Raw genomic sequence first — 26,721 nt, forward strand, 5'->3', positions numbered from 1 at the left:
AGGTTGGCACCATGAAGATACAAGGTGCATTCAGATGTGTGGGTTGTTATTCTAGTTTTCCTGGTTATAATGCCAGAACATTTGTCCAGGTTTTGAATGTTCTTTTTACACTGCGTTACCTGTTGTGCTACGGAACTGTGGCTTTCTGATCCGTATACTGGTGGGCGTGTTCTGCTAAATTTCATTCACACCAGTGGGGTTCAACGCAATAGCGGACATCATTGGACAACATCTTGCCACCCTTTATGTGAATGCGCGCTTCTGATCCCTCATGAAAATGGCGGGAAATGCTGGAATACCATCCCAAAGTTTGTCACATGGCGTGATCCATGAAAATGGCAGGGAAATAACTGTGCCTATCTCTCACGATTTTCGAGGTCAACAGGATTGCAAACAGATTTTTGTTGTTGTTGTTGAAGGGAAGCAATTAACAGGGAAATGAATGCTAAGGTTCCAGTTGATTCCACTATATTTCCAAAAATGTCACATAAAAGATTGAATAAAACACAAAAGTTAACAGGCAGCAAAACATTGTGCAAATGGAACAAAGCGCTGTCTGAAAGCATCCACAGTGGTGGAGGGAAAGTATGGCTACTTTGCTCTAATAACCACCACATTGTAGGCCAAATAATGAACTCATATATTTGTTAGGGCGGATTAATTTTTAAAACTACCACCCCTTGAGTTTTAATTGTCTCCTAGACTGCCTCATTCTTTAAAAAAACAAAAGCAGGTTAGGGCTCTGTCAAGTAGGAGAGGGTGCTTAGAAGCTATTGCATTGAGCACCTCAGTTGTGTCTTTATTTCAGAGAGAACAGAGCTTCTGATGAGAGTGGCAGCCATACCAGTTGGAAACATACTGAGGGCAACCCCAAAATTTTGGATACGTTTCTGAGGGGTGGAACGTCCTACTTGGTCAATTTCCTCCGAACTGAGCCTTTTCCTCTAGAAATTAGAATGATGAAGAACATTCTCTGGCACCACCGGAATTTAGAGAGGGTTCACGAGTGACTGGCACAAGGCCAGGACCAGCAGCCTAATTTTAATCTGCCGTAGAAGATGTGTAACTTGTGACTCACAAGTCACTTGTGATTGACTTATCCATAGTGGCTTTGATAACAGAGCTTCCTGCTCCCTGCTACCCAGGCAGTTTCTCTCCTGCAAAAACGGCATGGCTCTTTTTTTCCAAGGCAGTCAGTCTGGCACCTTTTGCAAGCAAAACATTTATCCTTTTAAAATGGTGAGCGCAACTCCCATGTATCATTCATTATATTTATTTTTAGATCTTGCCGTGGGGGCTTCTGCTGACAAAAACAAAAAAGCAAAAAACAGAACCAAGGGAAATGAAAACCGCTACACTGTTGTTGTTTTTTAAATGACTGCAGATTTGTAGCAGCACTGTAGAACTGTATCTCTCTACACATCTGGGAGCTGAGGTGCCAGAATTAACAACGTGGTTATGTGACAGAACGTACAGTTTAATGCCTTCCTGGTTTGTTCCTTTCGGTACAATGGAGTGAATGGTACCCATGGTTTCTATAGGATAATACTCTGTATTGATTCGTACTTAACACGATTTGCAGCTTTCCAGCTTCATGCTGGTGTAGCCTTCGGTTTTCTCCATCCATATATCTGTGCACAGTAATAATACTAATATGTGGCTATCTACAGCACACACCTAGGCATATTTATTCAGAAGTAGGGATGGGCAAATATATCAGTTTTCGTTTCACATTTTTCCAGTCTTACAGTCTGTTCTCCACATTTTCACATCAGTTTGCGATCACTATTATTTGAAAAACGGTTCTAGTGAAGAGCATTTTAGTGTGGATTTTTCCCACTGTCCACACCTTTAGCTGCATAGTTCAGTTGGTTAGAGTGTGGTGCTATTAATGCCAAGATTGCAGGTTCAATCCCCATAAGGACTCCCCATGGATTCTCTCCCATAGGGCAGCTGCTGACAGATGGCCTGGCAGGGGTGGGGGGCAACTAACTGAAGTGAAAACAGTGGCCTTCTTAGCCTCCCTTCATCTCTCTTGCTGCTCAGTTATAATCGGGGTATTACCACTGAATGTATGAACAAAGTACTCCAGTGCCTTTGTTCAATAAATAGTATCTGAAAAGTTCTCAGATTAAGTTCAGTAGAGTGGTACCTCGGGTTACAAACGCTTCAGGTTACAGACTCCGCTAACCCGGAAGTAGTACCTTGGGTTAAGAACTTTGCTTCAGGATGAGAATAGAAATTGTGCGGCGGCAGCACAGTGGCAGCGGGAGGCCCCATTAGCTAAAGTGGTACCTCAGGTTAAGAACAGTTTCAGGTTAAGAACAGACCTCCAGAACGAATTAAGTTCTTAACTAGAGGTACCACTGTATTCCACCTCTTCTATATATTTGGCTTAAAAAGTGGCTTCTGCCTGCCTACCGCCATTCACCTGAGAATCACATAATTATAACAATAAAATTAAGGAACAGAATCTGACTTTTCCCAGAAGAGGGATTCCAATGTTTTATCTACTCTGACTGAGCAATGGGTCCCTGGGGTTTTTAGGCATGAGTTCTCCCCAGTCCTGCCTGGTGACACCACAGGACGATCCCTGGACTTTTTGTGTGCATACTGTGTGCTTTTACTCCTGTTAGTAGGGTGGGTCATTCTAGGGGGTGGGACTTAATTTTTGCAAATTTCTTCAGTGAGGGGTTTGAAAAATATGTTTGTGTGTGAGGAATTCAAATATGCCTTTATTTTTGTGATTGGAGAACATTTAGCTTGGTAAACCTATGTTTGAAGAAGAAGCACGTAAACTGCTTTCAGAAAACCCCAAAATTTTAATTTTACCTTCTAAAAATGTCAGGTAGTGCTAAATAATAATAAAATAATATTGCTATGTAATAAAACTGCAGGCACTTGGCAATCATTTTTAATGATTTCTGTGCAATTTTACGCACATTTACTTACCAAGCAAAACTAAATTCTATTAATTTAACCAAAATATCTTTTGAATTCCCAAGTCACGTTGCAACCTTTTAGCACCCCTTACCTATGGAATTTGAAAGTTGAAAAATTCAACATGGCCTGATATAGTTCTATGCTAGGGCATCTGCTTTGCATGTGGAATATCCCAGATTCTATTCTCTCTGCAAGCAAATCAGGTTAAATGCTCATTAAACAGGAAGCAGCCTATGTATAGTGATGGCCCCCAATTTAGGAGCATAGGAAGCTGCCTCATATTGAGTCAGACCATTGGTTCATTTAGCTCAGTACAGTGGTGCCTCGCAAAACGAAAATAATTCGTTCCGCGAGTCTTTTCGTCTTGCGATGTTTTTCGTCTTGCGAAGCACGGTCCGTCGCAACTGCGCCTCTTCAAGCGGCTTAAAAAAAAAAGCACAAGACGTTTTCGTCTTGCGAAGCAAGCCCATAGGGAAATTCGTCTAGCGAAGCAACGCAAAACCGAAAAACCCTTTCGTCTAGCAAGTTTTTCGTCTTGCAAGGCATTCGTATTGCGGGGCACTACTGTATTGTCTCTGTTGACTGACAGCAGCCCTCTGGGGTTTCAGACATGAAGACATTCCCAGTTCTACCTGGAGATACCAGAGATCAAACCTGGGACCTTCTGCTTGCAAAGCAGATTGCCTACTGTTGAGCTAATGCTCTTCCCCTCCCTCAGTTAGTGGCACACTTAACAGAGAAGAGGCGGGAGAAGGTATATGAGGGACATGGTGGGATGGGTGTTAAAAGAGAGGGAGGAAGGCTTGGTTTGTTTCTGCAATCAGATTCTCAAATCGCTTGCTGATTTGAACTAGCCTGTAGGTCTCCTCTTCTCTCATTGTACATATACCATATTTTTTGCTCTATAAGACGCACCAGACCACAAGAGGAGGAAAACAAGGGAAAAAAATATTCTGAATCTCAGAAGCCAGAACAGCAAGAGGGATTGCTGCACAGCGAAAGCAGCGATCCCTCTTCCTGTTCTGGCTTCTGGGATAGCTGCGCAGCCTGCATTCGCTCCATAAGACACACAAACATTTCCCCTTACTTTTTAGGAGGGAAAAAGTGAGTCTTATAGAGCAAAAAATACGGTGTGTGTGTGTGTGTGTGTGTGTGTGTGTGTGTGTGTGCTTTTGTAATAATAGAGTTCTTGTTCTGCACACTCCACTAGGAATTTCATGAAAATGAATGAGAAGGAATATCATTTACCACATTCATTCCTCTCCATTACAGCTTTCATACTTCATCTGGATTTTATTTAGGACTGAAAAAGCAGGTTTTAGATGTAGCGAGAAGTAAACTTAATTGAGGGAGTTTGAGCCTTGGGTGGTTCTGCAGTGTTTCAGAAAGATTGCTATCATCCTGAAAGAGGCTTCTCTAACTAGAGAGCATAAAACAGTACTTAACAGTTACAAATACGGAAATTTCTTCTTGGCTCACTTTTTCTCTTTTAGGCAGTATACCAAACATACAACATTCGCTACACTGTCACTCCTACAAAACGAGTTGGCTGTTCCCCACCCTGGTTGCCTACCATTCAGCAGAGAATTAAACCATTCTGTCCAATTTCAGCTTTTGCAAGTCATATCTTTAGTCCAGTGGCCTGTGAAGGATTTCAGATTCTGACGCGTCTGTCTAATAACCACATGCTGTTATCAGAATCTCCTCTTGCTCCAAGATTTGATGCAATTTTCCATGTTGCTCGTGGTTGATCAAGCGTTGCCAGATGCATTTCTGGGGGTCAGGAACTGTGAAGCGAAGCTGATATGGTGACATTCTGGATATGCCAAAGAATCACTGAAGTGCATTCATGAATATTTATAAGACGTATAAATTTTGAAAGCCCAGATCTGAAACATATATATATATATATTCTTCAAACACTGAGTGAGTGTTGGAGCACTTCAACTTTTTTCTTAGACTGTAAACATTTAGGTGGGGCCTTGTATTTTTAACTTACTTTGAAAACTGCTGATAAATAACATTGTAAGCCACTTTCAGAAGCCTGCTTTGGAATTCAGCACATATACATAAAATTATAGTAGTAGAAGAAGAAATAAAAATACTAATAAAATCTCAAAGAAAAGAAATCCTTTTTTGTCTCAAGTGGCCAAATAACTTGGGTACAGTGGTACCTCGGGTTACAGACGCTTCAGGTTACAGACTCTGCTAACTCAGAAATAGTACCTCGGGTTAAGAACTTTACCTCAGGATGAGAACAGAAAAAGTGCGGTGGGAGCGGGAGGCCCCATTAGCTAAAGTGGTGCTTCAGGTTAAGAACAGTTTCAGGTTAAGAATGGACCTCCAGAACGAATTAAGTTCTTAACCAGTGGCACCACTGTACTAATAGGTATGTTGGAGAATTTCAGGAGAAACTGGAGTGGAAATTTCCAGTGTTGTTTATTTTTCCCAAATCCAGAGTAAAAAATCAATCTAGCAAATACTATTGGTATTCACTGCTGTCAGTCCACAAATTATATCTAATTGATGACACGCACCCTCACCAATATGCATTGGATTTCCTTTGCCTTGAAGCAAATGGCATGAAATAATATAGTTTACTTAGAAATCCATAACAGCAGACAGCAAAACCTGTAGCATAGGGTTACATGCATTGCTGGTCCTTTTCATAATAGACCCATTGAAGACAATGAGCATGTTTAGCTTAGGTTTGTTAATTTCAGTTCTGAGTAGGACTTAGTTGGGTACAACCCCACTGCTCCCCTTCTTCTAAATCCCCCAGAGCAAATTCAGGGCAGGCATTGGGGTGGGGGGGGGTGGGGAGATGCTATTTTACAAACATAAATTCTTGTTCAATGGATCCCAGCCATACATTTTGCCAGAAGGAGAAGGGAAACAGTACTGCATGTGACAACCACAGGTCAGAATTGGAAATGGATGTGTTCTTCCCACTTTACACACCATGGGTTGTATTCAGCTAACTTTTACTCAGAGTAGAAACACTGAAATTCATGGACCTACGTTAGCCATGCCCATCCATTTCAGTAGGTCTGATCAGATTAAAAGTTAGTTGAATGCAACCCTATGCACCCAGGCTTGGGGAAGGAGTTTAATTACTGCTCTTCCTTAGCCAACAAAAAGTCTTGAGCCTCCAGTGTTTCCAACTAGCACATGTGCAGATTCATTATTTAAGAGCACAAAGCCATATGCCAGTTCCTTGGCATATTAGCACCAGAGGAAGGCATGGGGGTCAGCCCACAAACATACAAGAAGCTCTGAAGCTTCTGGGCCTTTGGACTGACCCAAGAAGTGATCTTGTGTGTCCTGGTGTTCAGTGCTTTCAACATCCTCCCAAACAAATTTCAATTGGCCACCACCCTCTTTACACCATGGTCTTCTCTTGAGCTCTAAGATCTAAAATGACTATGGAGCCAAACGGGGGAAAGTTTGCTATTTGTCCTTTGATGCTGATGCCATCATTATCAGCCACATTATGAACCTGCATTGTTCTCTGGAGCTGTTTTTTGTTCAGGGCTGTTTTTTACTGATATTTTGGCAGTTTTATTCTTTCTGTAAACCGTGTTGAGGTTTTATTGCAAATTTTGTGAAATAAACAAATGATGTGGCTTTGTTGTGGGGGTGCTTGCAGTTTTGCGCAAGGTCACAAATCTGCTAGGGTGGGTTGGCAGACAGAGCCCTGGACCACGGAAAATTGGGGGATCAAATCTAGGTTTCCCTTTGAAGATCACTGGCTGACTTTGGACTAGCTAGACGTCTCACAGAGTTGTGAGAATGTTGAGAGGTTATTTGGGAAGTACATTGCCCTAAGTTCCTTGGAGAAAGGGTGGGATATAAACAATGTGAATACAAGCCTGAGATGCTCTGGTAAAACATGAAGTCTCCATTGCCTTAAGCTTTAAACCCACACTGAAAAGGAATTATATGCGTTTTCACCCAGAGTGGTACTACTATGAAACATTGGGGGCTGCTTTGATTCTTTCACAGTACGTAAATCTTTGGCAAGAGCTCAGTGAATAGCTTTTATTTTCTGAGAAATGAATAGCCATCTTTGTCTGGTCACAATTGTGGGAGGTTGAAAGGCCTTACGCTATTCCCAGCTGGGCTGCTGTGGTCAATGTTTTATGTCTTCTTGGAATATGGAGGAATCAAACTACTCCAGAATAGCCAGTGTGGTAAAGTAGTATGACTGTACCATTTGTGCTTGATAAAACTTCTTTAATAGGGTTTATAACTGGACATGTCATTATGGCAATCTCACCCAACCTAATGCTGCATCTGATGGGCAGCCACCAAAAAATGATGGCGGCCAACCTTGTTGAACCATTTCTGACCCCTGTCTCAGTGGTCTAAGAGTTAGGGGATGAAGTGTAACTCAGTGGTAGAGAATCTGTTTTGCATCTGAAAGGTCCCAGCATCTTTGGATAGAGCTGGGAAAGATACTTTACATACAGAAGACTCCCTTCATTTATGGAAGGTCCAATCCTTAGCATCTCCAGATAGGGTGGAAGAAGACTTTTTGCAAGAGGAAGACCTGGAGTTCAGTCCCTAGCATCTCCAAGTAGGACTGGCAAAGATTCACACCTAAATCCTTGAAAGTCAGCTGCCTATCCATGTAGACATCACTGAATTGTGCGGACCAACAGTTGTTACAAGGAAGCTTCAGTGAGCTGATGTAGCAGAAAGATCTGTTGTCTGCTGCTGTATTGTGGTATTCAGAAGGAAACCACAACACACTCTAGGTAATAGAGTAGGGAAAAGGTGCTTTGGGTTGTAAACTAAATTCCTTGGTCATGTCCCCGGGAGTAAACTCTGGGCCAGTGGAGCTTCCTAGAGCATTAAGGTCTTTTTGATAGGACTCAACTGAATGTGTGTCTTTTCCACATTATCTTTTCCAGCTCCTACCGTTCCAAGTTGCCCTACTCGTGAGACGTGGTGGCCAGGCCCAGTTATAATTATTGCAGCATGCTGTACCACACTAGTGTTCCTCTTTCTAGTTTTCATCATTTGCTACAAAGCCATAAAAAGGTAAGACTGTAAGTGTATTGCAAGATCAGATGCTTTGTGGATGTGCTACCTTATAACTTACAACAAAAGAGCAATGATGAGGAAACTCAAGGAGTTACTAGCCTGGGAATGTTCAGACCACAAGTACTGAGTGAAACATGGGAGACTGAGCAGTTGCCTGTTCTGGGTGGAGTTGCACTCACTCTGAAATAACAGGTTGTTAGTTTGGGGAAGCTTCTGAATCCATCTTTGTCATTGGAGGTCCAGGTAGCCTTAGTGGCGGGGTGTGTGTTTTACCAGCTATGGCTAGTACACCAATTACAGCTGTTTTTGGACAGTGGTAGTCTGGCCATAATGATTCATGCTTTGGTAACCTCAAGATGATTGCTCTCTTTGAAGCTATCCCTGGACTTGGTCCAGAAGCCCCTGCTGTTGCAAAATCACTGCAGCTCTACTGTTGATGGGGACTGACTATTGTCAACAAGCAATTCCAGTGCTCAAAAGCTTGCACTGGCTTCCCATATGCTACCAGGTCATGTTCAAGGTTCTTACAAGGCCTGTAACAATCTGGGTCCAGAATACCTCAAGGACTGAGGACTTCAGGGGAGCCACAGTTAGCAGATCCTGCTGCTCAGATACATGGCTTGTATCCACTAGGAGTTGTGAATTCTGTGTTGGGGGTCCAATCTTGTGGAACTCTCTTTAGGTTGAGATCAGACAGGCACCTCTCCCTGTTGAACTCCTGGCTCCTATTAAAGACTTTATTCCAACAAGTGTTTTAACTGAATTCTGATCTTATAATTTTAACTGGTGTTTATTTTCATCGAATTGAGTTTCTCATTCATCATTAGAGATAACTGTAATTAAGCAGCATATGAATTGTTAAAATGAATGATGCCAGGAAATGCAGGCAGTCCCATACACATCTGACATTTGTTTAAAGTTAAGAAACTCCAGGCAAATTTGTATGCAAAAATTGTGTATGATAGGACAAATTCACTCTAAAATGCTGATGAATTTTCATGTGGACTGTTTTGTTTTTATAAATATAAAAAAAGCACAAACGCATGCAAATTTAAGATTAGAAAAATGAGAAACTGAGCGAGGTCGAAATTGACATAATCACCCATCCTTTCACCCTCATTCATAAGAAATGTGAGACAGCCTTTAATGGAGGTGGTGAGAACCCTGCGAAAAGCTATTCCCATAAACAGTCCAATAATTCGACATGTAACATAAGCATTTGCAACACATAAGGTGGAAATCCCCCCTCTTAAATGAAATCACAAGGAAATGCCATTTTGAAATCTCATTTAGTTCTTTGAAAACTCGCCATATGTCACAAAATCCTGCTGTCTGCCTGCAGGACATTTGTAAATTATCCATCACTTGGATTGTCCTCGCCTCATTTTTTCATTCATGTAGTGCAATGGCATGTCTTATTGCCTAACAGCAACACTTAAAGTTATACTTCCCCCTGCCTAATGCATGGTTAGCTGGTGGCATGAAGGGGGTATCTGAGCTGGGCTTCCTGTTCCTGCAAGGTGGCATAGCAGCTGGATATTGGTAAGTATGCAGTGCCAGGAACATATCTTGCTGGGGCTATATATACAGATCCCTGAATTCACAGCTGCTGAATGCAGAGGATTTTGCACTCATGCAGCATCATAAGTATGCAGGGGGTGCACATAGTTTGTCAGGCTGGCTCAAGGCCTGTTTGCAGGGGGCGGCAGAAGCCATAGGCAATTCTGGAACCCCGTGGTGGTGGGTGCCATGTTGCAGTACAGTACCTTACAGAAGGCACAGAACCTGAAGTTTCTCCATCTCTCTCTTTCTTTGGTCCTTTCACCTGTTCCCTCCCTGCCCCCATATTTCATCATCTGATTTAGTGTTGCTTGGGTTAGCTGTAGTGAAATTGAGGCGCAGGATCTCCTCTGTCCAACAGCATGGCTGCAAAGAGAAGTTTGGATGTTTCTACTTGCATTTTAGATGAGCCACAGTTTAGTGTTACATCTTACCCCTAAACTCTGGCCAGCTTTGTAAATTATGATCTGAAGTTGGCCTGTTTGCACTAATTACAGTTGAGTCTACCATTTGTCTGGTTTCAGATGTTCCTACAAACTTGTCTGTAATAGAACCAAAAAAACTTCTGAACTCCTTCTTGTGGCCGTGCCAGAGGATGAGGCAGGCCCATGCAAGACCAGGACTTATTAAGACTCATTTTTACAACATGCATTCAACATAGATGGAATTTTCATGTGATTGAACTTATCCACACATTTTTTTCCCTAATCCCTCCTTCACTCCTTGACCTTGATGAGAAACAAACTATTTTTTTACTAGTTCTGCTAAAAATGTGAACAGCCAAGTGAGGCATGGATCCACTGGATCTTAAGCCAGGCCATTTCCTAGAGAGGAACTTGATCAAGGACCCTCTTCTGTGCCAGCCTGGGGACAAAACAGTGATATTCCCTATCTTCTGCCTTGGGGTGCAGAACAGCAGATCATTCACTGCATCTGCAGTCTCCTTAGGATTGCTCTGTAAATTCATTGTATTCTAAAACAGCGCTATCTAAGCCATATCCCTTGCAAACATAAATCAGTGCTGGTTCAGGCAGTACAGTGAGACCAATTGGAACAGCAGGTGATCTCATTGTCTCCTAATCTGTTTTCTGAATCCTTTTTTTTTTTTTACAGTGTAAGGACTTAGATCAGAGCAAGATGAAAAGATTTAGGGGGCAAGCTGGCAGTCTGAAGAGGGCTAAGCACCATAGTTAAAATAACATATGGGATGAAAAGATGGGGGCAGGCATTATGTAATATTCTCTCTCTTAATTTTAGTGTCTCTGTGGAATTTTATTGTGATAAGATGCTTATATAAAAAGCAAAAAGAACACAAGCCTTTCTCTCGTTATGTAAAGGCATGAGACAGTAACTGTCTCCAGAGACGTAACGGGAATTGCAAGAACTGTACTTCCCAGGCCCTTGTGCTATTGGCAAAATTTAAAGTCTTAATATACTGCTTTTCATCAGAAAAGATTGCAGAGTGGGTTACAAAGAAGGAGCAAACAACAACATGTAAAACAATAAAAATTAAATTCAGTGTGGAAGACATAAAAAATAATTCAGTATACCCTGCCAGATGGGCAGGGTATAAATAATGAAAGTATATAAGTTATTGTTAATAATGCAATATATCACACATCAGACTCCGTGATGTGGAATTCCATTCACTCAAAAGCCTTGTGCACACTCATTATGAACATCTACTAACACATCTGTACCTCAGTGAATTTAACACCTGACCCATTCACCCACACTCACATATTCTCAACCATTCCAGTTCCAGTAATACAAAGGCCACCTACACCACTGGAAGACTATTGCTATTAGGCAAAAACAACATCTAATCTAGGACTATGCAACATTCATGCAGCAGTACAAATGAGAGTGCATGTCCAGGATAGGTGTAGAAGAAGAAGAAGATAGGAATGTGGAAGGGAAGCAGTTAAAATGCATATGATTAGTACAGGTGAAAGGTTTAATCCTGCAAGGGAGCAACAGACTAGATGGGAGATGTCCCAAATGATTCCCCCCCCCCAATTTAGTATGTGAAAGGGTCTATTAAGAAAAATCAGTGCCAGAACCAAACTTCCAAGGATGGCTTTCTTGGCAGCCTGAGCAAGTGACTTCTTCACCCTCCTGGATTTGTAGCACCATGAGTAACTCCTCTCTGACATCAAAGGAGTTGGGAGTTGCTGATAAATGATGCTGTTGCTGAGTCAGCAGAAGAAGTCAGACTCGTGGTCCCTCGTCACCTGCAAGATGCTCAGAGGTGTGACTCTCAACCCAGAGGAGGAAAGTACTATCAGTTCCTTGGGGTGTCTACGCCCTTGAATGAATAGCAGGTTTTATCACTAGGTGCTAGCTTTAACACAACATAATGCCCTATAAAGAAAACCATACCATAGAGTTCATATTATAAAGTGGCTTACGAGTGGAGAGCAATGGTTCAAATAGTCAGACTAGCAGCCCAACTAGCCAGATAGGGACATGGTAAACTGCCTTCTGTGAGGTCACATTATTTGTCCTTCCAGCTCTGTATTGTCTACTGTTGGTTGTCTCCAGGGTCCTAGCACCTGCTTTCTGATGCTTTTTAAAGAAGAAAAATCCAGGAAATGTTGGGGATTGAATCTGGCACCTCCTTCTGCATGCATGACATGTGCTAAGCTACCGCCCCTTCTGGGTAGCAGGGGCAGCTGAGGCAGATTTTGGATCCCATTAAAAGTCTTCGTCTTCTCGGTTTTATATGTTAGGGGTAACGGGTAGTTCATGTACATAAAACCCAGCCACTGTGCACATTCACCATACCTCCTTGAGAATGTGTGCATAATCCATCCATGAAGGGGGAAATGTGTGTATATCCTGTTCAATATACATCATCTCCTATGAGCCTCGGGGAATGTGCATATGTCAACTGAATTTTCTACATTTTGTGGCCAATATACATTGTATCCAACAGGTCAGATTGCACACATTTGAACTAGAGATATAAAACAAGAGCATGTTTCTTGGAAACTATGCAAACTGACTGGAGAATGTGCATCAGTGAGTCTTCGGGGCCCACAGTAAACTACTCTGAAATCAGAGAAGATGCAGTGAAACTCTTTAAATTAATTTAAGTTACAGAACGGGTCTCTTTTCCTCCTTCAGAAGACTTGGGTTGCAAACTTGGGTACTTTATTCTCATCTTTGCAAGTCAGAAGAGGTTTTAAAGGGTTTTCAGGTGGTTGTTTTTCAATGTGTATACCTGCCTCTTGGAAATCTCATCTGTCACATAAACAGTGAAGGGTTTGTCTGAGGTCAGGGCACAGAAAGGCCGGCTGATAGGAAAGGCGCTTTTAAAGACTATTTGGAAGATCGGTGGAGAGACAAGTTAGGAAATACAGGGGGGGGGCATCAATCAAAGGCATAACTAATGCAGAGACAGGATTCTGAAAGGGCATAGGACTAGCATGGATAGACATGACAGATGATTCCACCTTGAGGGCTGGCAATCCCATTAGGCAGCCTGAGGCAGCCGCCTCAGGAGACAGATGCTGTGAGGCAGGCAGGGAGCAGCAGCAAGGTGTCGAAGGACAGAGTTGTGTGTGTCACGCAGCCTGCCTGCCTGCCCCACAGCTCGTAAACCAGCCAGCTGCCCTAAGATGTGGTGAAGGCAGTGTTGATGTAACTTCTGGCTTCCGGCCAGGTTGCATTACACGCCATCTTGTTCTTCAGTTCAGGTGGCAAAATATCTTTGGGTTGCTGTGCACCTAGTCACCTCCCCACTTACTCTGCTTATGTTCCAAAGAATGAGGAACTTAGCTGTGTCCTGCCTACCATCCAAAACAGAGGCTCTTACATGTAAGTAAGAAAGAGGTCTTCTTCTTTTTCTGGGCAAGCAACAGGATAGTTTAGCAGGCCATAAAGCATGATTCAAAAGTACAGTGGTACCTTGGTTCTCGAACGGCTTAGTTGTCGAAAAATCGGCTCCCGAATGCCGCAAATCTGGAAGTAAGTATTCTGGTTTGTGAACATTTTTTGGAAGCTGAACATCCGACACAGCTTCTGCTTGAGCTCAGGAAGCTCCTGCAGCCAATTGGAAGCCACACCTTTGTTTTCGAATGGTTCCGGGAGTCTAAAGGACTCCCGGAACGGATTAAGTTCGAGAACCAAGGTACCACTGTACAGGAGCAAGGCAAGATATTCAGAATTGAACAGAAGTAGTGGAGATGTCCGAACAGTTGGCACAGCCCTCTTGCCCAGCTTTTAAAGATAAGGTATGGTGAGCTCACTCATGAGAGTCTCTCACCAGACAGGAAGTCCATGAGTGCAGTCCGATCCCATCTGCAGAGGTGGCGTCTTGTTGGCAACAAGACTGCCGCCCTTCCCCATAGCAACCTCTGTCTTCTGCTATGTCCCCACTGGCTGTTCTCAATCTTCCACCTCCCTCCACAATGAGGCTCTGCTCTCTCTGGGGAGAGTCAGCAGATCAGCTTCCCACTCTGCAACAACTGGAATCACAAGGCTACTGACAGAGTCGAGGGGCCCATGACACCCCAAGAGTGACTTTCAACGAGCGAAGACTCACAGTCAATATGGAAAGTGAGCCTAGTTGCTTTATTTAATTGGACAGAACCAATTAAGGCACTTACTTTGTTCAATTTATCTTCAGTTTCAGTGTTATAGAAACCAGCACCAGATGAATAGGTGTCAAGGAAAATGGACACGATTCACTAAAAGTTGCTTTCACTGTAGCCGCAATGACCTTTTGATGATTGTGCTCCATATTTGTCTGTCTCCATAAATTATCTTTATGTTGGTATCACTGGCTCTTAAATAAGAACTGGGTATATTTAATTAAAATAACTTCTAAGTGATATTCTCTTGATTCTAGGCGTTATGAAAATGCGTACATGCAAGCCATGGAGAGGTTGGCAGATGCTGAAGCCCCGTTTTATAACTTTGCTGGGAACCATGCAGAACGGTTTTCATTTATCCGGAGCTGGAATGCTCTGTTCCTTTTAAACCAATTTTTTCAAAGAGGTCAATGTGTGATATGTAGCTCTGCTACATATATGTAGCCATCTTTTAAACAGGTGGATGAAATACCTTTTAAAGAACTGCCTGTATTTTCTGGCCATAGAGTGAGTATTACGGATTTCAAAAGTACTTAACACTCAAGAGATACTAATTTGAATAACTGCTGCTTAAAAGATGTACTGGAGTAGGCAGGAAAGCCAAGTGGAACTGGAGTGGTTGAGAGAAGGATCTTGGTAGGCCAAAAGGAAAAGACAGAGAAAACGAAATGAAGTAAAAGGTATAGAAAACATATAATTGGCTTTGTATGCATTCTGTAAAATCAGAAAAATGAAAACTTTCAAATGAAAAACTGCTTTCCTCAGCAGACAGATCACCTATAATTTTAGGCTATATTTTGCAATTCCATAAAGTACAGTTTTTAAAAACGCAATCATTTTTTAAAAAATCATGCATATTCTGCAAATGTTCAGATTTTGAATATTTTAATTTTTTCTTGCGTGGAACAGTCTTCCACACAAAGAACAGGACTTTCTCTCACTCTCCTCTGTGCAGCCCCTCATATGCCAACAAGATCGGAAGCAGATTTGGGGAGACCTGCATGGGAGGGTAGAGGCATAACCAAAAGCCCACTTGCGTAATAATGGATTCCACCCATAAGGCATCAGCATCAACACTTCTTATAAGCTGAGCATGTTTTGTCATTTGCCTCCTCCAGTACTATTCTGAAACCACCACTAACTTCTGTTAAACTTGAGTACTTATCTGCTTCCAAGTGAAAATGGCGACGAGCAAGGCTGCCTAGTCCTTGAGCTCTGCGATCTGTTTTAGTTTTAAACTGTTTTTATCTTGAATAGTAGCTGGTTGGCTTTCAGCAGTTAATGTTAATTGCTATAAAACAGGCAAGGAGCATATCTCTTTTATCTCTTTTACTTCTATGTGGACTTAAAAGCCGTATATTTTAATTGGACGACAGGAACTGGGAGAGCAGTTGTTTTGGTTCAGCATTTTAAACTGATAAGAAACACTTAGAAGACCATCTTGAGCAAAGGATACTCTGCAGATTTAACAGTTTTAATATGGCTATTACACAGACACAGACCCGTAGTGAGTGCTTCAGTTAAAACGTCCACAACTCCATTGCCAAATTTAGTCCAGAAATCTATGCTGGACTGTTGTGACTCAGCAAGTGAGGCAGAGGCAACCGCAAAGTGATTGCGGCAAAATGAAATTAATATATCTTGCATGGACAGCCCTGGACCTTTACAAATGTGCAAGTAATGGGGTTGAAGAAGCCTTATCCCAAGTAGGAGGTTTTGCTACATATTCCTTTAGGGTCATTCCAAATCAAATCAACGCAAAAAGCAAGGGTTTCGCCACCCACCGTCTCGGATTTTGATGAAACTTGGTGTACACCCTTCCCTTATGGTTGAAGGAAACCCCCTTAAATTTTTTCCCTCTATCTCAAACGGTTTAAATTTTATAGCACTTCAAAGTTCCGGGAAATCTGTGTTTCTGTCCCTGTTGAGATCCTCAGTCTTGTGTGCATTTTATTTTTTTTCTCTCCATAACCAATGATCAGATCCCTTTGAAATTTTACACAGAGATCAATAACATGATGAGGATTTCAGGAAAAAATACACCAGCACTTAAAAGATTTTATAAATGCCTAAAAATGTATAAATGTAGCTTTTTACATGGAAAAACTAGGTTTAGGAAACTTAAATTTTCAGCGTTAGGGCACAATGCAATCAAAAGCTTTTGATGGCGAAAATTATTGCAAAGACATGCTCTTTCTCAACAAAGAATAGAATTTATGGGTCTCTTAATGTCTTGTAACAAAATTTTACGTTTTTGGGACATTGTGGGGGGGAAATGGCTACTGGGTACAACTTTCCTACAATCCATAGCTGTCAAAGAAAAAAATTAATGAAACAAAGTTGTTCCTCTTAAAATCTAAAATAATATTGATTACAGGTTTTTGTGTTTTTTTCAAAAGTGCAGACTTGTTTTTCAGTTTTGGGGTACTTAAAACTATGAAAAATGGCTATATCGTGAAATCAATCTAAAAAAAAAATCGGTCAGAAACTTTAAATGGCTTCTTTTCTCTCCAAACTGGTCTTTTCTTCTAAACTTATATCTTCAGGTTGAACGCAACTGCCTTCAACATCACCTTGATCTACATCGTTGCTATAAATAATTTGTCTACATCTTCTGCACAATTTATCGCCTGGCTTTACTTTAATTCCTTTCTCTAGCAAATCTTTAGACTGCTGTAATGTTATGGGGCATAGATAATTTTTGACTGGTCCTTTGTGCTTTTTAAAAGGATCCCTGCAGGTTTTTTTTGAAGAGATTCAAATTTCTTCAGGTATACACTTTGTGATGCAAGCAAATAGTTTCTAAGTCTTCAGCTTTAGCTTCAGTTCTTAAATGCAACAGCTCTCTGTCCTCTTCACTTAAACTGTTAACATTCTCAATCTCTTTTCTGTGACTGAAAGTTAGCTGATGGCATTCACTAGAAGTTAACTCTCCCACACTACATATTGAATCTTCCATCTTATTCCAGTTGAAAAACACAGCAAGAACTTGCACCCAAAAAATCAAAGATTGGATAAATTATAAGAGTGCACCACACGGCTTTGCTCACAGATACCAGAAGTAGATTGACTGCAAGGTGGAAGAAGGCCTTGCATGATGGAGTCTCTCCCCTCACAGGTCTTCCTCCAGGCACAGCTTCCTTATGAGGAGTCCCAGGGCTGGGGGGTGGGGCAAGGCAGGTGGAAGAAGGCCATGGCTCTCCCCTCACCTCATAATAGCATACACATCTAGCATATACGAAAGACTTCTCTGAACTGCAACCTGAGAAAACATTTTTAAATGTCTCATATTTTTAATATTTCTGAAATGAATATTTTTTTTATTAATTTAAGCCTAATTTGATTTACTCATAATTGAATATAATGCATGGTTTTACATTCTTTTAATCCTTTTCTTGCTAGGTCTTATTTCCTTACATGTCAGCATTTAAAGTTTCTGACCGATTTTTTCTTTTTTATATTTATTAATACTATTGCCTATTGTAAGGGATGCGGGTGGCGCTGTGGGTAAAACCTCAGTGCCTAGGACTTGCTGATCGTATGGTCGGCGGTTCGAATCCCTCTGGCAGGAGCTGGGACCGAACGACGGGAGCTCACCCTGCCGGGGGGATTCGAACCGCTGGCAGGGTGAGCTCCCGTCGTTCGGTCCCAGCTCCTGCCCACCTAGCAGTTCGAAAGCACTCTTAAGTGCAAGTAGATAAATAGGGACTGCTATCTAGTGGGAAGGTAAACGGTGTTTCCGTGTGCTGCACTGGTGCTGGCTCGCCAGAGCAGCTTCGTCACGCTGGCCACATGACCCGGAAGTGTCTTCGGACGGTGCCGGCTCACGGCCTCTAGAGCAAGATGAGCACGCAACCCTAGAGTCGGACACGACTGGCCCGTACGGGCAGGGGTACCTTTACCTTTTACCTTTACCTTTTTATTGCCTATTGTAAGTTTGTCCTGATCTTTGGCCAGAACAATAAACTAATGAACTTGAGTACTTATCTGCCAGGAAATGCCAACCAGGTTTTGTGAAGATGGAAATTCTTCTGAGTACATTGGTATATATAATCATGTTTTCATCCATCATTAACCTTCCTAAATCATCATATGCCTTTGGATTATTGACATTACTTATCCCCTGTGCAGGGGTACCTTTACCTGTATGGGCAGGGGTACCTTTACCTTTACCTTTTATCCCCTGTGCAGACCAACATTCCCGAACCAAGGTTTGAAGGGGTGTTTGCAACCCCATAAGCTATGGTTAGCACTGTTTGCTAATTAATCTCTTTATCCTCTTTCTCTCCCTTCTCCCACTCTCTCTCTCTCTCTCTCTCTCTCTCTATATATATATATATATATATATATATATATCCTTACTCTTACTGGACCTCAACAAAGGAAACCGCTGAGGAAAGAAGAGAATGGAACAAGTCGAGCTGAATATGCAATGACCTCCTCCCAAAACAAGACAGTTGATGCTAACAATGCGGTGGTATAATTTTTGAGGCTCCTCTTGAGTAGTAAACATTCAAAAGCACATGCGGCGTCTGCAAGTTGGGTGGAACGAGAGCATCGAGAGAAGCCCTGTGGCCCAGGACTTCATTTCAGAAATTGTGCACGTATCAGTTATTCTGAGAAGAAAAGCAGACGAGACTCCTCTTTGTCTAGTTGATTGTCACAAAGGGAGGGATGAACTTGCCAGTCAGGGCTACTCTGAGAAAAGACCTCACAAAAAGGCACACACTCACTGCATGCCGCGTTAGAACAAAGCAACATCATTCCGCTCCTTTCCTTTCCTTCTTATTTTTGATTGACAGTTCATTTTTTAAAAAAATGCTTCAGTAGGATCCTTTGATGGCAAAGGTGATCCATCTGTGGCAGCAGCCAATGGTAATTGGGTCTGAAATCTCAAGTTTTGCTTGCATGGCTTTGCACTTTTCTTTATCTTTTACCAGCCACATCCATCCCCATTCTGAATTGTTATTGCATTGTTAAGTGGCAGAGTTTCCATTGACCCCCAAGGCAGCCTCCCGACAAATTGCATGATGTCATGAAATACACAACCACATCTACAGCCTGGTGACTATGCAATTTCCACAGCTGGAGACTTTTCAGACCGAAAGTAGTCACAGTAGGATCCGTAGCACTTAGCGCTGCTGATAAAAGAGAAAATTATTATAGGTAATAACATTCAAAGGTGCTTTGAATACTGTTTAACCCACAATCAGTCTTATTTCCCCATTTTGTTACCATGTAGCATTTTCTCCCTGGGTTTTGAGAAGTTCCAAATTTTTGTGTTGCTCAGTTAACAGTTTTGCACAATTTTGCACATGTATTTACACCACACAGATCTGTAGGAAGGATCTCTCTAGAATGGCTTTAAAAGAATCAGGTTTATGCGTGGAGGGAGACTGGCTGCAGTGAAAATTGAAGTCCTCCTAGCCCTCCTTGCAAGCTCAGATCTCTGGTTTCCTGGGGGACTTCTTCTGAATAAAGGACTCTCTGCTTTAGGGAGAAAGCTGTGAAAGCTCAGTCCTCTCTCTTGATAAGGGACTGCCAACTGTGCCAAAATTATATGTGATAGCTCGTGTGTTGTACCACTTTGTGATCAGGACTGCAAATGACTTAGAAGCTGAACCCTCCAAACCCATTTTTGCGCGATACCTTATTAGGCTCAGTCACTTTAATTTCTTTAAAGAAACAGTTGCTGTTCAGACACTGGTATCCGCCCACACCTGGATTAAGATGGTTAAAAAAAACAACCCACGAAAAGATTTTCTGTCTTTCCTCTTGTACGCCTTCATTTGCCTCTGTTCCGAGAGCCGCATCCACAAAAACCAAAATGTGCTTCTTGTCTTGCTGTCAGGCTTCAGTGATATTCCGTCTTTGTGTCTTCAAGCAATCCAAACCAAGCCGTCATAGCCCTGTTTGTATAGAATCACTGCATTTCGTCAGTACAGCCTATTAGTGCTGAGAAGCTGGTGTTCTGGCCCATTTCATCCAAGGATGGGCCCAGTCTACGAAACCTCTAGTGAGACTCCAAAGAGCTGAACCTTCATCCAGAACCTTGTATCTGTGCCAACAAAGGAGGTATGGGTAAATTCCTATTAGCAGGTGGTGGGGTACAGGGGTGCCAACTTGAATAAAATATTGGGGAACCAGGTAGGCCCCACCTCACATAATCAATCACAAGATGCAGCTCACACGCCATTTAAATGGCAGTGGCCATCACATTTGGGGGACTGTCCCCTCAAATATTTCAGTGGGGGAGCCAAAAGGACCTCAGCGCCTAGGAGTTGGCTTCTTTGGTGCTCTCAATGATCACTACCACCATATTCATCTCTGGTAAGGTCACTGGCTCATGGTGTCAAAGTTAATTGTCAACTAGGTGATACTCACAGCCAAGCAGAAATGGATCTGCTCTGATATGACTAACATGAAGCATCTGTGATATTTGGAGACGTGAGGGTTTGGTTAACCATTATTTTCTTTTCAGAGGAAAAACACGGTTTTAGTAACAGAAGAGATGGTGCTAGGTGTGTCCACACAGCATCTCTCTATGTAGACTGTCTCTCACGTAATGTTCTGCATCTCAACACCTTTCTTAAAAGATAAAAGGTGATGGCGAGAGAGAGAGAGAGAGAGGGGGGACACAGGGAAACTCAAGGTTAACCCCCATTGTTATTTCTTATTATCATTATTAATAATTAGATTTCTTACCTGACCTTCACCATAAGACGCTAGGGCAGATTATAGCCATTTCTTAAGATTAAATGTTTAAAAATCAGTTTACAAGAAATTACAATAACAGGAAAAATGTGGGTCCTGGAAATATATCCCTCAGGTGTCAAGGAAAGGAAATGAGTCTTCAGCATTTGACAAAAACTGTGCAATGAAGGTGCACCTCTGTGGGGAAGAAATTCCACAACCTCAGCGGTGCCACAGAGAATGCCTTCCCCCCCCCAAATTCTGAGAGTTGTAGAACTACCAAGAGCCCCCACCCCACTGATTTCAGCACCCAAGAGGTCGGTAAGGAAGGGGGCCATCTTTCAGATGTTTGAGACCTAAGTCATTTTGGCCTAAACATTTGAATCTTTGAGCCCAGAATGGTACCACATGGAGTTCCTCTATACAAAAGTACCTTCTGACTGGGCCCTTAGACCTATCCTCCATGAAATATTTGAGATTTGGGTTTTTACGAAAGTGTTATGTGTAAATATATCTGGGAAAACAAAACAAAAAAGCTGCTATTTACCCTTACGAAAGAATTCAGTGGAAATTCGTTCACTTCCCTGACTGACCTTTCTTCCCTGTCTGAGAATATAGCTAGAAAGGTGGTTGTGTGTTTTGGGGGTTTTTTGTTTTTTTTTACCCTTTATATCCTTTTAAATGTCAAGACTTGCTGAATGAAAAAAGAAAGAGTCATTCATTCCATACTCCTTCCAGTTAGTTTGGTGCACAGCTTCTGTGTTCTTGGAGCATAGAGTTGCTCAAAAACAGTTGCCATTTTTTGGCCTAGGGTTGTTTTGATTGACATATTTTCAATGGAATCCACTGTCACTTAATATTTATAATTGCACTTTCCCCCTTAATGCTGCAACAATTGTTATCTGGGTCGGTTTGCTTTTTCTACACTGCCAAGCTATTTTCAGTGTAGTTGACACCCTCCCCCCGATCCTTTCTATTTTATTGTGTCATAGGTATGACATAGTGCAGGAATAAAAGATAAAGAGATAGATGATAGATAGATAGATAGATAGATAGATAGATAGATAGATAGATAGATTTTGAAATACGTTTATTTTAATTCAATGTGATATGCTTTATATCAGGCATCCCCAAACTCGGCCCTCCAGCTGTTTTGGGACTACAACTCCCACCATCCCTAGCTAACAGGACCAGTGGTCAGGGATGATGGGAGTTGTAGTCCCAAAACAGCTGGAGGGCCGAGTTTGGGGATGCCTGCTTTATATGTGCTGTACACACAACCAGTCATTTAGGAGAGATGTGCTGGGGCAAGAACATCTGCCTTGAGGTCCCAAGTTCAGTCCACAGCATCTCCCCCATCTGAAGGTCCGGTGTAAACCAGGGTTTCCCAAACTTGGGTCTCTAGCTTATCTTTGCACCCTGGCGCCACATATGCTTAAGATAGCCCTGGGTCCAACCCCCTGCAATGCAGAAATCTTTTGCTCAACGTGGGGCACTTTAAGAGTCTGTCCTAATCTCCAACTGAGCTAAAAATCAGAACATAAAGATATGAATGAGGTAGAGCCCTAATACTATACCACTGAAGAGGGCAGATGGAGGGACTCATGTCTATATGACACACCCAAAAAACTTGTAACTGGGAGCAGGGAGGAGCTAGCGTGCCAGATACCTTTTTGCGTCCCCTACATTTTGTATGCGGAGAAATCCTATTTTATTTTTTACAATGGGGAGTAAAACTATGTACGTGCTTAGAGGATGGTACCATATGATTCTTTTGAGCATATGGCTCGGTCCTCAATCTTCAGAGCTGAAGGGCAAGTTAAGCAATGCTTTCAGGAGCTGACTCCCAGAGCTTTGAAATATAACCAGGGTTTTGTTCAAAACTCTACCAGTTGCTTGCAAAAAAACAAAAAAAAAAAACCTTTCCATTAAATACCAGTGAAATGTACAAGTCTTGACAGATAAAAGCTTCTTTACAATGGGGACCCATTACACTGAAAAGATAGCAATTTACAGGGATTTAAAGTTTATTTTTTATTCTCTAAAATTAGATGCTGAAATGCTCTACATACCTAGGGGGCATGTAGTCAGCAAGCTTTTCAGCTGGGTGTATCCTAGCATTGCCCTGCCTAAGACTAGCAGATTGTGTGCCATAATTTGACCCAAAGAGCTAAGATTTCCCTATTTTGCAACTTTGTTCCATAATAAAAAAGATTTATGGCATAGATACTGTATACAGAGAGGGCATGATCCAGCATCATTCAAGCACTTCTGAATCCCATTTATTTCAGTGGGTGAGTAGAAGAAAGCACGTTTTCTTAATTTAAAAAAAATAATGAATGAAATAATCCCCTTGAAATGGAGCTTAAAAGTGCTTAAATTTGTCTGGATGCTAGCCATATATTATATAGCTATGAACCTGAATTTCCATTGTCTCGCACTTTGCAGTTTGGTTTATACCATGCAGGACTGAGTATAAACCTGTCCCTGTACCCATTTTGTACTCGCTCTGCACAGGTATATAAAACAACTCATAGTCCAAGACAATGGAGAATCGTGACTGTTATAAATATATTTTTATATATTCTTCACAACCCCTCCCCTGCATCTCTACAAACAAATATATGATTTTTAAACTGCAAAGATAGTGTGTTAAAAACCAATGCATGAATGTAAATACTCTTAAGACCTGCCTTCTTGACTGTGTACCAGGTGTACAGATTAAAACAGCTACTACTGTTCATTGGAAATCTGTACCAGTGGTTAAATGACTACGGAGTATGGCCATGATTCACAGAGTTCCTTTGCAGGGAGGCGCACAAGCGCTTCTTGGACGCACCAAGGTGGCTGCTTTAGGAAGGGGAGGCCCAGAAGCTTTGCGTGGAGCTCCTTGGATCATGGCCAAAATCAGTTTCAAAATTAATGTTGTCATGTTTCTAAGACAAGCCATTAATGTATATTTAGCATTTAAGGATATTGCTCAATACATATGTTCTGTACCAAAAAAACAAAAAACAAAAAAAACCAAACCTGTGTCGCATATACAGATTGTGCAGTACCCTATTTAAAAAGGCACCATAACTAATTTTTATTTTAAATAAAAATGTACTTATAAAAAGTTTCCCGTCTTGTTCTTTTTATGTGTATAGCTATGAACACTTTGCTTGCTGTGTGCTGTGAAGGTGACATGTCGAAATGCTTTTAATTGTTCCTAGCGTGGGGATCAACAGCCTGATTCGTTTTACTTGGAAAGAAGTTAAAAGTCAGTTTAATGAGGCCACCTCCCATATAAGTGTGCACAGCCTGAGTAACTTGTGCCTGGATCTGGGAATATATTGAGCTCCATTCAACAAGTTTCACTGTTCATACCCTATTCTGCCGCCAAGACCTTATAACACCGGTCCTGAAAGACCTACATTGGCTCCCAGTATGTTTCTGAGCACAATTCAAAGTTTTGGTGCTGACCTTTAAATCCCTAAACGGCCTTGGTCCAGTATATCTGAAGGAGTGTCTCCACCCCCATCGTTCAGCCCAGACACTGAGGTCCAGCTCCAAGGGCCTTCTGGCGGTTCCCTCACTGCAAGAAACCAAGTTACAGGGAACCAGGCAAAGGGCCTTCTCAGTAGTGGTGCCCGCCCTGTGGAATGCCCTCCCACCTGATGTCAAGGAGATAAAGAATTACCCAACTTTTAGAAGACATCTGAAAGCAGCCCTGTTTAGGGACGTTTTTCATGTTTGATGTTTTATCGTGTTTTTAATATTCTGTTGAGAACTGCCAGGGACACGGGTGGCGCTGTGGGTTAAACCACAGAGCCTAGGACTTGCCGATCAGGTTCGAATCCCTGCGACGGGGTGAGCTCCCATTGCTCAGTCCCTGCTCCTGCCAACCCAGGAGTTCGAAAGCACGTCAAAGTGCAAGTAGATAAATAGGTACTGCTCCAGCGGGAAGGTAAACGGCGTTTCCGTGTGCTGCTCTGGTTCTCCAGAAGTGGCTTAGTCATGCTGGCCACACGACCCAGAAGCTGTACGCCGGCTCCCTCGGCCAGTAAAGCGAGATGAGCGCCGCAACCCCAGAGTCGGCCATGACTGGACCTAATGGTCAGGGGTCCCTTTACCTTTACCTGGGAGCTGCCAACCAGTTGCTTGGAATTGAGAGCTCTGGTCTCTCATGCTTGAGTCCTGCTTGTGGATTTCCTACAGGCATCTGAGGGGCCACTGTGAGAACAGAATGCTGGACTAGGTGGACCACTGGCCTGAGCCAGCAGGGCTCTTCTTATGGTGGAATATGAAATAGGCAATAATCATAATTGAAAACATGCTTCTTGTGAAACTTTGAAGGCATCCACCAGGGGTCAGCAAATTTGCCGCGCCTCGGGCTGGTGTCTCCAGCGCCAATCATGCAGTGGGCCAGAGGGCGGGGGAGCGCGCGCCCATATGCTATTTCCAGTGCTCCTCCGACCTGGCAGTGGGCAGCCATGCAGCGCAGCACCGGTAAGAGCGGGCAGTGGCAGCGGGAGGCGGGGGTTGCCGTGAGGCCGAATAAACAAGTCCCTCAGGTCTTTTCCGGCCCATGGGCCTTAGTTTGGGGACCCCTGGCATCCACAATCCAGCCTTTGGACTTGCTGAATCATATATTTCCCCTGTTATAGTCGCTTTGCTCTTCTCCCTTCCAGCATCTGAAGTGATGTTTCTGAACCATACTCAAGTCTATTTTGAATAGCCAAAATTAGACCGCATCCTATCGTCATTTAAGATCTCTTTTCACACAATCAAAGGAGAGCGAGGGGGAAAGGCAGCAACACAGCAGACACATCCGAGTGAGCGAGCCTGTGAGTCGGAGACAGCCTTTCCCATTTTTGATTTGCAATTTGAAGGTAATTCAATTAGACATTTCAAGCAATTTAAACATTTGTGCATTGTCCAGTGCCAAAGCATTATCATTTCTGCAGACTTGACAGCCTTAGCAAGCTGAGTAAAATCCCAATGCTTCAAACCTGGGGAATGGGGAGAGAGAGAGAGAGAGATTACTAACAGAACAGTCCTACATGTCTACTCAAAAGAAAAGTCCAGTACATTCAGTGGGACTTTACCTCATGGAAGAGGGCATCGGATTGCAGCCTTAGGTCGCATCCACAATATCCATTTAAAGCACATGGCTTCCCCTATAGAATCCTGGGAATTATAGTTCACCACTCAGAGTTACAATCCCTAGCACCCTAAACCAACAGCAGTTCCTAAGTTTCCTTGCAGAAGCCATGACTTTAAAAGTGTGTGGTGTGGTTGTGTTAGGCTGAGTATAGGATCACAAACTAACACAACATCACCATACATTTAAAGCACTCTTATTCCACTTCAAACAGTCATGGGCTTCCCCCAAATATTTCTGGGAACTGTCATGACACTGAGAGTTCTTGGGAGACCCCTACTCCCATTGCAGAGTTACAATTTACCAAATTCTCTTTGAAGAAGAATTGATTGCTAATCTACTCTGTGCGTTGCGTGGAGCTCCCATAACAACTCTCAGCACACACAACAAACTACGATTGCCATAATTCTTTCGTGAAAGCCATGACTGTTTAAAGTAGTATCATATTTTTTCAGTGTATGGTGTGAAGCGGCCCGAGAGTAAGTCCCACCAGATTTATAGGGGTTATTGCTGAATGGACATGGTTAGCATAGTGCTGTTGATGACTCCTTTCTGTTGATGAATAGGCCCGGGCTTGCTAACCTCCAACTATCCAGATATTGTTGGACTCTATCTCCCATCAGTTCCAGCCAGCACAGCCAACGGTTAGGAATGATGGGAGTTGTAGTCCAACAACATCTGGAGTGCCACCAATTAGCCAACCCTCCAATAGACCACAGCTGTTCATCTCTG

The 26,721-nt window shown here is 42.4% G+C and overlaps 1 protein-coding gene across 4 annotated transcripts in view; it reads left to right on the forward strand.

Moving 5' to 3' along the window:
* The window catches only part of PRIMA1 (proline rich membrane anchor 1), a 61,914-nt gene extending 37,953 nt beyond the window's left edge, over nt 1–23,961 (forward strand). For 3 of the 4 annotated variants that reach the window (XM_081174547.1, XM_081174548.1, XM_081174549.1), the window contains exons 4-6: nt 7,860–7,989; nt 14,408–14,657; nt 18,534–23,961. In XM_081174547.1, the coding sequence (XP_081030673.1) occupies nt 7,860–7,989; nt 14,408–14,594 (317 nt within the window). In that variant the 3' untranslated portion in view covers nt 14,595–14,657; nt 18,534–23,961. The remainder of the gene's footprint in view (nt 1–7,859; nt 7,990–14,407; nt 14,658–18,533) is intronic. The other variant, XM_081174550.1, reaches the window with a different exon arrangement.
* The last annotated feature ends 2,760 nt before the right edge of the window (nt 23,962–26,721 follow it).

This window comes from Podarcis bocagei, assembly GCF_964188305.1.
Source record: "Podarcis bocagei genome assembly, chromosome: 1".
Classification (NCBI taxonomy): Eukaryota; Metazoa; Chordata; class Lepidosauria; order Squamata; family Lacertidae; genus Podarcis; species Podarcis bocagei.